This window comes from Cebus imitator, unplaced genomic scaffold (genome assembly GCF_001604975.1).
Source record: "Cebus imitator isolate Cc_AM_T3 unplaced genomic scaffold, Cebus_imitator-1.0 Scaffold72, whole genome shotgun sequence".
NCBI classification, from domain to species: Eukaryota; Metazoa; Chordata; class Mammalia; order Primates; family Cebidae; genus Cebus; species Cebus imitator.
Genome location: NW_016107387.1, coordinates 7,606,695 through 7,620,403, shown reverse-complemented (window position 1 = coordinate 7,620,403; position 13,709 = coordinate 7,606,695). Strand labels below are relative to the sequence as shown.

Genomic DNA, 13,709 nt, shown 5'->3' with positions numbered 1-13,709 from the left:
GGGTCCACAAATCCACGTCACAGCCAGACCTGGGTCTCCAAAGCCTGGTCTGGCTCTGGCCTGGACTGCTGCCTCTTTAGGGACCCAGAACATGGCCATGTGTTGACAGCTTCCTGTGAAATGGAAGGGCCCCTCTTCACCATTAGGTTACTTACCATGGAGGCAAAGATGGGCAGGAACAGGGTGGTGGTGGCCACGTTGCTTGTGCACTCAGTGAACACGGCAACGAGCAAGGATAAGATCAAGGTGATGGCTGCTGGGGGCACTGCGTGCAAGGGTTCCATCTGCTTCCCCATCCACTCAGACAAGCCTGAGGCCTGGGAAGCACCAGGAGGGCAGTTATTGCAGGGCTCCTGGCTTGCAGTTCCTTCAGGGCCAGAGTAAGCTTGGCCCATCCTCTCCTCCTGACCCTCTTTCTCTACACCTCATAGGTGACCTCATCCATTCCCACCATTTTCATCCCCATCCTCTCTGCTGTCTCCTAAATCTGTACTTCCAGCCAGCTGGCCTACTATCTGGATTTACACACCCATATGCCTTCTGAAAATGTCCACCCAGATGTCCCATGAGCACAACAGACTCAATATGCTCCACCCTGCATTCATCCTCGATGGCCCAGAATCTGCTTCTTTCTCTGAGTCTCCCAGTTTGGTGAACGGACTCACCATCCACCAGCTGTCCAAACCCAGAAGGCTGGGAACCATGCTGCCAGGTCTGTGTTCCCCTCATTCCTTATACCCACTCAGCCACCAAGTCACCCAAACGTCTCACATCCATCTCCTCCTCTTAAGTCCTCCACAGTTTTGGAAGCTCAGGGGATTCATTTTGACCAGAAATTGAGGGTTTAGATTTAGGGCTTTGAGCTGAGAAGAGATTGTCCAGGGAGAGAACGAGGTGTAAAGAGAGGAGAGGCCAACGACAGAGCCTGGACGGACACTCTTATTTCATGGAGAACAGAGGAGAAGTCAGCAACAGAGGCTGAGCAGGAATAGTCCGAGTCTCAAGGGAAGCTGGAGATGGTGCTGTGCTGGGGTCCAGAGGAGGAGGGAATGTCAAGGAGAGAACGTCCACAGAGTCCAAAGTTCTGAGCCTGAATGAAACGAAGGCTGCAGAGTCTTCGCTAGTTCTCCTCCATGCCCTGCCCATCCCAGGCCCCGACTCCAGACATCAGAGTGATTTCCTGACCTGCAGATCTGACCAACTCACCCCCTGGCCTCAGTCCTTTAGTGGCTGTCTATTGCCTTCATGATCCAGTTCACACCCCACTATCTTGGGGCCCTCAGAGAAGTGGCTTCTGGTAGCCTCACTAGCCTCATCTTCTACTTCTCCTCAGCTAAATACCTCACATTTTCTCCCTTGCTTGGGTCCCACTTCCTGAAATGCCCTTCCACATATGTGCCCCTCCCTAGTCTTGAAGTCTGTCAAGAACAGGGACCATATCTCAATCTCCTCTGTAATCTCTGTGCCTGGCCTAACACTAGGGACATAATAGGAATGTTGGATGGATGGATGGATGGATGGATGGATGGATGGATGGTTGGAGGGATGGATGGATGGAGGGATGATGGCTGGCTGGATGAATAGATGGATGGATAGATGGATGGATGGATGGATAGGTGGGTGGGTGGATGGATGGATAGATGGATAGATGAGAGGGTAGATGGATGGATCGGTGGATGGATGGATGGATGGATGGATGGATGGATGAATGGATGAATGGATAGATGGATGGGTGGATGGATGGATGGATGGGTGGGTAGATAGATGGGTAGATGGCTGGCTGGCTGGCTGGCTGGATGAATGGATGGATGGATCATGGATGGAGACTTGAATAGATGCATGGATGAATGGATCAAGAGATGACTAGATGGATGGATTTTTTCACCCCCACAGAAATTTAGCACCCATTAGGCACCAAGCTGTGTCCTAGATAGTGAGGAAACAGCAATAACAAGACCATGTCTATCTATTACACTCCTGAATGGGTGGACGGTTGGTTGGAGGACAGCAGCAGCAAGCTGGCTCAGCCCTCCCTCTGGCTCATTTCTTCCCTAGGAGGGAAGGAGAGAAGTAGAGAAAGTTATATTTTTGTGTATTTTCCAAAATGTTCCTCTCCTCCTATGCTGCTACCTACTTAGCTAAAGAAAAAGTTTGAAGTAGCTACCGTTTTAACAAAGAGCTCAGCCAGCTGAACAACCAAAGGTAGTAGCAAACAATATTGGCAAGGACTTGAAAGAAAGATTTCCCTCAGAAAAATCAAAGCAGAGGTCATTAATATCAACCCCCAGAGGGTACCTGACAGTGTCCTCTGACCCTCTTGGCTAACCAGGATCACTCATTCACTCACTCCTGCAATCACTCAAAGGTTACTTTCCATCTTCCAGGCCCTCTGTGTGGTGTAGAGTTCCTGTTCTCAAGGAATGTGCAGTTTGATACAGGCACAGAAACACACAAGCTCAGAGATGGAAGGGTAGAGAAATGTCACCCTCTTGTCAAAGAAGAGGGCTCTAGGCAGCCTGTGGCTGGAAAAGTTACCTCGCATCCTTTAGCCAGAGCAAATCCGCCCCCTAGTAGCAGCACTATGCCCCAGGGCACTTTCTCTTGGGTGACCTTCCAATCCAGCAGGGCAGGGGGATAAAATGGAGTTTTCCTTTCTGAGAAGAAAAATAAAACACACACACATACACACACACACCCCCCAGAGCAGCATTAGAAGACAAAAGAAATCTAATATCAAGGGGAAATCAAGCCAATAAGAACAACAGGGTACCATCTCCTACCTATAAATGAGCTAAAGTTTACACTAATATATATGCATTGCTGGTGAGGATATGGTCAAACTATGACACACACTGCCAATAGCATGAGAAATTGGTACAACCTTTTTGAAAAGCCATTTGGCCATACATTTTAAGAGCCATTAAGACTTTATATTCTACTGCCCCAGCAATATTACTCCTAGAAGTTTATCCTAAAGGAGAAATACCCTCAAAGGAAAAGCTATATACAAGAAAACATTAATTTCTGAAAATAAAAAATTCAAAACACCCAAAATGTTCTATAACAGGAGAACGATTACATCCCCGCTACGCAATATCATACCATTATTAGAGAAAATATACTTGAGGACCATAGCAATAATGAGAAATGTTTATAGTGTACTGTCAATCAAAAGCGGAAGAAGAAACAACAAAGAAATAGGATTCAAACTATTTGCGTTTTGATTATAATGTAATATATATGCATATTAGCAAAGATTTGGAGGAAGAGAGAAAACAAAAAATTACTGATGGTGTTATGGGAAATTTAAAACATTTTCTGTTCCTGTTGCAATATAAATAAAATTTCAAGTGTTTAAAAAGCAAAAGAGAAGACATTTTGCACTAAATAATACCACCAGTGGCTTGAAAGCCACTGTCTCCTGGGCTTTTGTTATGTAGCTAATCCTCTTGGTTATGATGGATTTTCTCCCTCCAGAGCCCAGGGCATCCCATAGTAATCCTTTGCTTCCTGCGCTCCAGTCCTGATGACTAGAAGATCAGGACAGGAGCCTTACCTTCCTCAGTCTGGCTGCAGAAGTTGAACTTGGGCTTCTGTGAAGGCACAATGAATAGCAGGATGGCCACAAAGATGGCCACAGTGGCATCGGAGGCATACCTAGATGAGGAAAAGCACAACTCAGCTGCTGCAATGACACTCAACAAAGCCATTCCAACACCAGCAGTTCTATGTCTAAATGCTCCTATGCAAAGAAACAGGCTCATATAGCCCTAAAAGTCAATGTCAAGTGTGGTGTGGTAGACTTAGTCCTGGCTAGAAATCAAGATGCCCACACTCTTGGCCACCAACTTTGGGTGACCCTAAACAGCCTCCTTCCCTCTCTCGGTGCATGCATTCTCCATAGGTGTATTTCAGGACCTCTTCTTGACCAGGTTCTCTAGAATTTTGGGTTCACCAGGGTGGCCACAGACTTTGGTGCTGACCCAAGCCAACCTTCAAAGCGAAATGGCCATCATAGGCAGCATCTCCCTGCCCACATCTTTCGCTTTTTCTAGGATGTACATGTTTCTCAATCTTTCTTCCATTCTGACAGCATCTTAGCCAGGAGAGAAACTACATGTACCCACTTTGCCAAGCCTCTGTCTATGAAACTCCCTGGATGTGTGCCTTTGGAGGGATTTGACCAGATGTAAAGATAAGAAAGGGAAGATGGCAGAGCAGAGATTTAGAAACCAGAACTCTGGGAGCCCTAATCCTAGCCCAAGAAATCTCTCTCAGCACAGCTCTGGCCACCCTGCCTGGCCAAGTATTTTCTGCTCAGCTTACTCAGGAGAGGTTACCACAGGAACACATTTGGGGTCTTATTGTAAAGCTTGGTCAAAACACAAAAATAAGTCATGAAACCAACAGAGTGCTCTCTGAAACCCAACTCCCAAAAAAAGAGAAACCTTGACCAAGCATGAGTGCCTAGCCCACATTCCTCTTGCCACCTGTAGCTAAGAACTGCAGCATTTAGGCACCAGTGCACTAAGCCAGCAAGTTCTTTTTCTTTTTTTTTCTGTTTTTGTTTTTGTTTTGTTTTGTTTGAGATGGAGTCTCACTCTGTCGCCCAGGCTGGAGTGCCGTGGTGCAATCTCAGCTCACTGCAACCTCTGCCTCCCAGGTTCAAGCGATTCTCCTGCCTCAGCCTCCCAAGTAGCTGGGACTATGGGCCTACACCACCACGCCCAGCTAATTTTTTGTATTTTCAGTAGAGACGGCGTTTCACCGTGTTAGTCAGGATGGTCTCGATCTCCTGACCTTGTGATCCGCCTGCCTCGACCTCCCAAAGTGTTGGGATTACAGGCGTGAGCCAGCGCACCCAACCCTAAGCCAGCGATTTCTATTGAATCAAAGACTTACTTTGTCTCACCCTCCACCCAGGCGACAGTCAGCCAGCCGGGCATGAAGCCGGGGTCTCGGGAGAACCACAGGACGACCAGCAGGAGAAAGCAGATCAGGACGTTGACCTCCGCGAAGGAGAAGGGCCCCAGCTTCCTGTACTCCTCCTGCAGCATCTTGAGAGCAGCCTTCTCATTATTCTTCCTCTCTAGCCCACAGCCCCAGGACTTTTTAAAACTGGAGAATGCAAAGATGAGAGAAGGGCAGAGCAGACTGGTTGGCTCATGTGCTGGTCAGATGGAGCATAAACGTTCTACAGCAGAATGTGGCAGAAAGACACATAATGCTGTCCTTGCCTGCTGTGGGGCCTGGAGAAAGGCCCTTCCTGCCTCTTTCCCTCTCCTGTTCTTCCATCCCAGAATATAGTAGGGAAAAGTCTCTGTAGAGGGGCTGGAGGGTCTTGGCAGGTGCCCAGTCACCTGGAGACTGGCTGCTCCAGGGTCACTTGGGGAAAGGCCATAAGAAGTCCCAGAGCCTGCTCAAGGTGGGACCAGGGCTCCCTCACATCCTTCCCAAGTCTCCCTCCTTCCACCTCAGCCTGGAGCTTTGATGGTGTTGGGATGCCAACCCCATCACCAAGGTGGCTCAGTAAGACACAGGGAGTGAGTATGAATCCTGGCAGACAGGGCTGGTAAGGAGCAGAATGGGTCTTTGCATTCCCAGGAGCTGGAGGTGCAGGATGAGGGATTCAGGAGGCCCTGGGGCTAGCAGCAGGCATGGCTAGGGCACGAAGGAAGCCAGCCCAGGATGGGCACCTCCATCCTGGATAGGCTTCCTTAGGACCAGTGTCCATTGCCCAGGGTGTCCTGCAGGGCCTCCCCTAAGGTGGCGTTGGCATGAGGAGGCAGAGACGAAAGGAGGTTCTTGGAGGAGATGCAGAGGGTAGCTCAGCTGTGGAGAGGGGATAACTGGGGCCCCTGTGCACGGGACTAAGGCATGCACAGGGGCCCCAGTTTCTGAAAATTGCATTCATACATTCCAGTTCTAGCCACTATTGATTTGAAGGGGTGGGCAAGGCCAAGAGTATTGTCCTTGGAGAGCCGTCCCTTGGGAGAGCCCTTCAGGGGCCCCTAAGACATAATCCTAGGAGGACAGGGTTTGATGGAATAGGTGCTCATTCCCGAAGCCAGTGCTGGATGTAAATAGCCTTGGAGATTGTGGGTCAAGTGTTGGTGTGATGGTGGCTTGGCCCAGAGCATGGGGACACCAGAACATCAGGACACGGCTTTCTGGGGTGCTCAGGGGTCAAGAAAAGAGGAAACACTGATCGGATCTTGGGTCTGCACAGCTGGCCAGGATCTCCCTGCTGGCAAGGGGGCAAGGCTCTGTGTCCTGAGGGTCCCCTGCCAGGAACATTGTCTAGACACTGGGCATGAGGATGACTCTACTGGTGTCAGAGGGAGCCTCTCTGCTGTCATGCCCTTGGTAAAATTTGTGATCTACCAAGCACCTCACATCTGCTGCCACTTGTCGTTCTAGAGACTCTGGGGCTCAGCCAAGGGCTTCAGGTTTCTAGGATAAGGGGTGACCTTGCTATTCCTAGTGGCCCAGGACCCAGAGCCTACATTTGGTGCTGGCGGCTCATCCCCAACAGCACAGTAGTTGCAGACTCTGAGGCTGCATGGAATATGCAGTCGTCCAATGCTGGTGCCCACAGAGTACCGCCAAGCCTTCAGTCTCCCGTGCTAAGCAGCTTTGCTCTCATCTCTGGGTTAATTTCATCTGATGACTACCAGACTGGCATGAGATGCAAGCAAATGGATCCAGTTGACCTGTGAGGGACCTAGGTCGGGATCAGAGGCGGGGACCGCAGTGTCTTTCTGCCTTCACCAAGACGCCCTCCGGTGAACCTGGACTGAATATGCTGCAGAGCCAAGAAGAGGGAAGAGATTCTTGAGCCTTGAGTGCCTATGCCCTGACAGGGGTCCCAAAACCCTCGTACCTATTACAGGAGATGAGCCTGGTTGGGACAGTTAGGTATAACCAGTAATAATATCCCACGTAGTTCTTGGTGGTCCTGCGGTGGGGTCTGGCCCCCTTTGCTAGATATAGTCTAGGAGGCTACACTAGACTCCTCAGCAAGGTAGTTTTTCTGGATTAGGCTAGAGGCCAAGACCTTAACCTTGTTCTCCACGGCCATTCAGATGAGGAACTCAAGTGGGAGCAAGAGCTGACAGCGCAGCTGCTTCCTGCAGCAGAGACAGGTGCTCCCTGGCCTCAGGAGGGGAGGTCTATGAGGCCACAAGGCAGGCAGGGATCACCAGGTCCTAGTTTGCGGTAGGACATGGCCTGGGCCACAACGCTGTTCCCATCACTCAAGCCAAATGTAAAAGCTGTCCTTTACCTTCCAGATCTGGAACCAAAACAAAGCTCCTATGAGCCACCCTGGCCAGCCACACTGCAGGCGTCTAAACTAGAGTGGCTGTCAGGAAGGGGTGGGACTGGGCTGCAGATACACACCCCACTGCGAGCATGCTCAGAAGCCCCCTGCTGCAGACACTCCCAGGCTCCCCTGCCAGTCAATAAGAAGGCCATGCCAGGCTGGGTGGACTGCAGCTTCAGGTTCTTGGCTGTGAATCTCCAGGGCCCTGACATCCACCTCTGACCAGAAAAGAAGCTGATGATGCCCTTGTGGTCCCAATGCCATGCTATCTCCCTCCTCTTCCTCAGTGGGCCTTAGGGTTCTAGGGCAGCCCCTGGGCCGCAACTAATGCTCTGACACCTGGTCATGCTTATGTCTAGAGGCAACTAAGGGCAGCAAGCCTCAGCCTCCCCAGGAGGGGTTGCCATACAGTGGAGCCAAAGTGCCTGGGTTCAAGTCTCAGTTCCCTGCTTCCCTGTGACACAACACTGTGTACACGACGTCACCTCTCCATGCCTCAGTTGCCTGGTCTATAAATTAGGAATAATAATAATAGTGCCAACCTCATAGGTTGTTATGAAAATTAATTAAGTTTAAGAGTGCTCAGGCCAGGCGAGGTGGCTTACATAATCCCAGCACTTTGGGAGACTGAAGCGGGCAGATCAGCTGAAGTCAGGAGTTCAAGACTGGTCTGGCCAACATGGCAAAACCCCGTCTCTATTTCAAAACACAAAAATTAGCTGGGCGTGGTGGCGGGTGACTGCAATCCCAGCTACTCGGGAGGCTGAGGCAGGGAGAATCGCTTGAACCTGGGAGGCAGAGGTTGCAGTGAGCCAAGATCGTACTACTGCACTCCAGCCTGGGCGACAGAGTGAAATTCCATCTCAAAAAAAAAAAAAAAAAAAGTGCTCAAAATTGTGTCTGGCACATCATGAACAATCAATAAACGTTAGCCATGATTATTTCTATTGCCCCATGAGGAGACACAGATGCCCACTGGCAGCAGGTTCGAGATCATCTCCTGGGAGGCCTGTTTGATGGATGTGAGCAAATGAACAGGACTTTGGTATTGATGTAAGACGCAGGGCAGAGAGAGCTGCTGTCAAAGGTGGCCAGGCAGCCATGTGAGCAGCTTCCCTGCCCCGTCCACAGGTAGGACAGAGTGAGGTTTGGGCAATGATCATTAACACTGTTATTGTTGGCTGCGTGCGGTGGCTCACTCCTGTAATCCCAGCACTTTGGGAGGCCAAGGAGGGCGATCACGAGGTCAAGAGATTGAGACCATCCTGGCCAACATGGTGAAGCCTCGTCTCTACTAAAAATACAAAAATTAGCCAGATATGGTGGCATGAGCCTATAGTCCTAGCTACTCAGGAGGCTGAGGCAGGAGAATTACTTGAACCCAGGAGGCGGAGGTTGCAGTGAACTGAGATTGTGCCACTGCACTCCAGCCTGGGCGACAGAGTGAGAATCCGCCTCAAAAAATAAAATTATTATTCTTACTATCATTATTATAACTGTTTTGAATGTGTATAGTAACTTTTTTTTTTTTTTTGAGACGGAGTCTCGCTCTGTCACCCAGGCTGGAGTGCAATGGCACGATCTCATCTCACTATAACCTCCGCCTCCCGTGTTCAAGCAATTCTCCTGCCTCAGCCTTCCAAGTAGCTGGGATTACAGGCACGTCCCACCACGCCCGGCCAATTTTTGTACTTTTAGTTAAGATGGGGTTTCATTTACCATGTTAGCCAGGCTGGTCTCGAACTCCTGACCTCAGGCCATCTGCCCATCTCAGCGTCCCAAAGTGCTGGGACTAGAGGTGTGGGCCACCACACCCAGCTAATTTTTGTATTTTTAGTGGAGATGGGGTTTCACCTTGTTGGCCAGGCTGGTTACAAACTCCTGACTCAGGAGATCTGCCCACCTCGGCCTCCCAAAACGTTGGGATTACAGCTGTGAGCCACCGTGCTCAGCCTGTATAGCAACATTTTAATGGCAGTTTTCAAAACAGTTCCTCCTTCAGAAGAAGACTTAGAAAAATTCCCTATTTTCCTCATGAAATCATAGGTTTCTGTGGGCACTTTTGCCTCTCGGCTCTGCAGTCTCTTCCCTCTGGTCACATCTTCCCCTGTTTTTACTTGGCTCGAGTTCTGTGTGGATTGAGGCATAGAGCATATGCACTTAGCTCAGAGCTGTGCACTTTCTATCCTGCTGTGGCATGTTCACCCTTGCACCACAGATAAATTTGTGTGTTCTAAAAGAACAATAACTTTTTTTAGATATTTGCAAGCCACCAGTCATGGTTCCTGTCCAAAGTCTGGCTGCCATCAAAGGTGGCCTCTGATGAACTTGCCTGTGTGCTGGGAACGGGAAGGTAAACTTTCCAGGACCCACACACTGCTGGGAACACCAGAGGCATGCAGTAAAGGTCTAGGTTTGGATTGATTTGGACGTCATCACTCCTGGTTTTACTTGGCTTAAACTCCCTGTGAATTGAGGCACAGAGCATATGAGCTTAGCTCAGAGCTGAGTCACAGGTTTGCTGTGACCTGGCCTGATGGGCCCACATGGGCAAGAGGAAGCTCGTCTGGTAATATCAAACAGGCACGTGGGGACCAGCTTATCTTTAATTGTTTTAACCCACTCGCTCTTCCTCCCTGTGCCAGAGCTGTGCCGGGAGCTGTGCCCGGCATCACAATGGCTCTGGAGGAATTCTAAGTCACTGGAACCCGAATGCAGATACTGAAGGATAGGGCTGTGATATGACCAGGGACAGCTCAGAGATGGAATGGGGGGTGGGGGGAAATTCAGGGAAGCAGCATTTGCACTGGCCTTGAAGGCTGAGGAGGTGGGAAGGTAGAGAATGGCATTCCAGGAAGAGGGGATCATGTGTGCGGAAGCTCAGAGAGCAGCCCAGGGTTGAAGGAACAGGAGGGCAGACTAGCGAGAGACGGGCTGGAGGAAGGTCAGGGCCAGAGGAAGGCCTGTGTAAACCCGCCTGCGGAGTCTGAAGGCTTTTCTGCAGCCTTGAGGCATCATTAGGTATCATTTATCATCAGGCTGTGAGCAGCTCAAACTTACTTGAATCTCATGTAAATACACTGGAGCCACAGCCAGGAGAGCAGGAGCATTATCAGCATGTTGGGAAAGGCAAATGCAAACCAGGAGGCAAAGTTCACCAGGTCCTTGCTGTCAGGAAATAATCTGCAAAGGAGACACCGGTCCCCACCTCAGATGCTGAGCTGCAGGGAGTGGGCCGGGCCCTGTGTGGGGGGAGCAGACCAGCAGCTGGGCCCTGAGAGGTGGGCCTGAGTGGAGGCCATATCCTCCTGAGGTCTAGCCACCAAGTCCATTGCTAAGCATTATCCCCTAACTGAGTGGGAACACAGAACATGGCCACAGCACAAGACAAGGCCAAGAAATGACCCACTGACCCTTCTATGTGTCCAGGCCTTGCTAAGAGTCTCATGAACGCTGCGGCTCATCCCTCCAGAAAAATACACCTTTGTATACATATGCATGTAATTTGGCTGATAGCTTTGGGGATCCGAAGAGAGATCTCAGCAATTTCACCCTGTAGGTTTCTGCAAAGGATGCCCTCCCCAACCCTTGGCAAAGCAAACCTCAAAAGCTTCCCAGAGTGGAGGCTGGAGAAGGGTCGCTTCTGCGGCAGGCTCTGCCTCTCATTCCCCAGGCTCTGCTAGCCCCAGGGGCTGTCTCCTTTAGCTCAAGAATGTCAAAGCAGGCCAGGTGCAGTGGCTCACACCTGAAATCCCAGCACTTTGGGAGGCCGAGGCAAACAGATCACAAGCTCAGGAGAGTTCAAGACCAGCCTGGCCAATACAGTGAAACCCCGATTCTACTAAAAACACACACACACATACACACACACACAAATTAGCCTAGCGTGGTGGTACATGCCTATAATCTCAGCTACTTGGGAAGCTAAGGCAGGAGAATTGCTTGAACCGGGGAGGCATAGGTTGCAATGAGCTGACGTCGCACCACTGCATGCCAGCCTGGGCAACAAAGCAAGACTCTTTCTCAAAAAAAAACAAAGAGTGTCAAAGCAGACACAGAGCTTTCCCCATCCAGCCTAGACAGGCTGCTCCTCCCAGAGAAAGTTACCAGAGAACTATAAGGATATCATTACAGAAAACACTCCTGACATTAAAACCAACAGGTTGTTGAACCTCAAGTTTCTGCCCAGCCAGGCTCCAGGCCTGTCCTTGCCACCTCCTACTTCCTGTGCCCATTGCCCTCCTCACCCCTATCCAGGCTCCTGTCTGCATTGGATGGCACCTCCTTATTTTCATTCCTGCCCACTGCAATTAGCACATACCTCAATTAATGCATTTATTTACCAGACGTGCCTGGAACGCCCTGGCATCTTGCCACCCTCAACAGACCATGAATATCCTGTGGCAGGGTCCAGCTTTCTCTCCCTCTTGTGATCCCAGTCCCACCCAGCAGAAGGCCAGGCACAGACATGGGGTCCTCATGGCCTGTGTCCCTTTGTGGCCAAGGCTGGAAAATTCCAAACCATCTCATGGTTCAGCTGACACCTCAGAAGGGGACCTGTCACCTCAAAGGCAATTTGTGGGACTATAAGGAAGCAGTGAGGCCTTGAATGACCCAACCCCAGCCCTTCATAGCATCTGTAGGCCTCGGATATCATGGGACCATCACCATTAACAAGCACAGGGAGTGATCCAAGGGAGTGGTGGGGAGTCTTTTAGAGGTGTCTGTTTTCTACAAGTTTCAACCAAGGACCCAGCGTCTAGGAGTACATTGTCATCTCTTATGACTTTAGCTCAGAGTTCAATCCACAGTCACTCTCTGAGCCAGAATCCCTGAGCCCAGGGGAGATGGTAGGACTTGCATCAGAGCAGAAAGTGGACTTGGGTGTTAGCTCCTTGGCATTAGCTCCCTATGGGCTTCTGTGTGGGCACAGGGGTGCCAGGACACAGAGGCTGGAAGGGGCCACATCTTTCCACCCCTGCCAGGCTCTCCCAGGCCAGATCTGGCTGCCTCGAGCTCCAGGACCCTGCGGAGGAGGAGAGAGACGTGGGCAGGTCCCTCCAGCCCTGGTACCCACTTTGTTGTCCCCAGATGTGACCAAGGACTCACTCGTTCATCTGGCCCAGGAGCACCACGTTGGGTCCCGTCCCAGTCAGGGTGGCGGTACCCCCAATGCTGGCCGCGTAGCAAACACATAGGGTCATGGCCTTGCACATCCTCTTTCGCTCTCGGTCCTCCTGCTGCCCCAGAGGAGGGCCTTCAAAAATCACTTGGTTCCCTGTGGTGGGCACAGCACTGTTAGCTAAGCCGCTGATGGGGGCTGACCACCCAGCCCCAGCTCCTGACTCTGCTGCTGACCTGAGGATTGGGACATCCCAGCCCTGCTGATTTAGCTGCCCCATTGGGTTCCATAAGAGTTGTCAGCAGGGATGTGCCCGATTAATCTCTGTAGCCCCAGGACCTTGCCCTGGGTCTGGCAATCAGGCCATCAGCCACAGACCCTGTGTCTACCGCACCGTGCCTGGGATGGTAAGGAACATGGCAGATGGCAAGGCAGATGCTAACTTGCCCTCCCTGAGCTTGGCACCTAGCAGGGAAGCAAGCATGGGACACCAAGACCAAGATCCATGGGAGCAGAGAATGGAAGGATTTGAGCTACTCAAGAAGGTCAGAGAAGGGCTCCTTGAGGATGAGCAGGCCTAGCAAGGAGTGAGGGGCACCCAGTAAATGCTCAAAAGATGCCCAAATGAATAATCGAGTGGACACATTGATTTCAAAGCTCTATTAAAGGATCCAACTTTTATGCAAGAATCCCATTCCTAAAACTGATGACAACAGCATTTTCTAATTGTTTTCTCTATGCGTATTTAAAGGAGGGCTTCAGGAAGCAGACAGGGAGAAGGAGGTGGCCAAAGCGTTTGCCAACAGAGGGAGGGGAAGGCTGCTGTTGCAGCCTGGCAGTGCCGCCAGGGGCTCACCTGGCAGCTCATTGGCCTTGCCCTTGTCCGCCAGCTCCAGGGCCCCCAGGCCGGCCTCAGTGGCTGTGTTTGTGGCTTCCATCTGCTGCAGCATGGCCTCCACAATGGGCACCATCATGGCTGTGGCGGCCGTGTTGCTGATCCACATGGACAGGAAGGCTGTGACACCCATAAAGCCCAGCATCAGCCTGCAGAGGAGGGGCAGGGAGGAAAGCCAGAGAATCCCCACCCCACCCCCCAACACTTCCCAGGGAGCAACCATGGACGGGGTCCACCCCTGCGGGGTTGCACAGGTGTTGAGGCCAGTTCAAGACTGGCTATTTGAATAGGGATGACAGGTTCATGGCCTTCCCTCCCTCCCTTCTTCTGTCCTTTGCCTCCTCCCTTCCTCTCTCCCTTCTGCTTCT

The 13,709-nt window shown here is 51.1% G+C and overlaps 2 protein-coding genes across 7 annotated transcripts in view; one reads left to right on the top strand and one right to left on the bottom strand.

Annotated features, from left to right (window-relative positions):
* LOC108306442 (polyunsaturated fatty acid lipoxygenase ALOX12-like) overlaps positions 1-13,709 on the top strand; it is a 271,605-nt gene that overhangs the window by 40,155 nt on the left and 217,741 nt on the right. The window lies entirely within an intron of this gene.
* The window catches only part of SLC13A5 (solute carrier family 13 member 5), a 31,934-nt gene that overhangs the window by 6,593 nt on the left and 11,632 nt on the right, over positions 1-13,709 (bottom strand). For 5 of the 6 annotated variants that reach the window (XM_017531732.2, XM_017531728.1, XM_037739687.1 and 2 more), the window contains 7 exons: positions 13,303-13,490; positions 12,434-12,602; positions 10,385-10,507; positions 4,903-5,118; positions 3,557-3,657; positions 2,536-2,654; positions 156-317 (listed from right to left, as the gene is read on the bottom strand). In XM_017531732.2, the coding sequence (XP_017387221.1) occupies positions 156-317; positions 2,536-2,654; positions 3,557-3,657; positions 4,903-5,118; positions 10,385-10,507; positions 12,434-12,602; positions 13,303-13,490 (1,078 nt within the window). The remainder of the gene's footprint in view (positions 1-155; positions 318-2,535; positions 2,655-3,556; positions 3,658-4,902; positions 5,119-10,384; positions 10,508-12,433; positions 12,603-13,302; positions 13,491-13,709) is intronic. The other variant, XM_017531731.2, reaches the window with a different exon arrangement.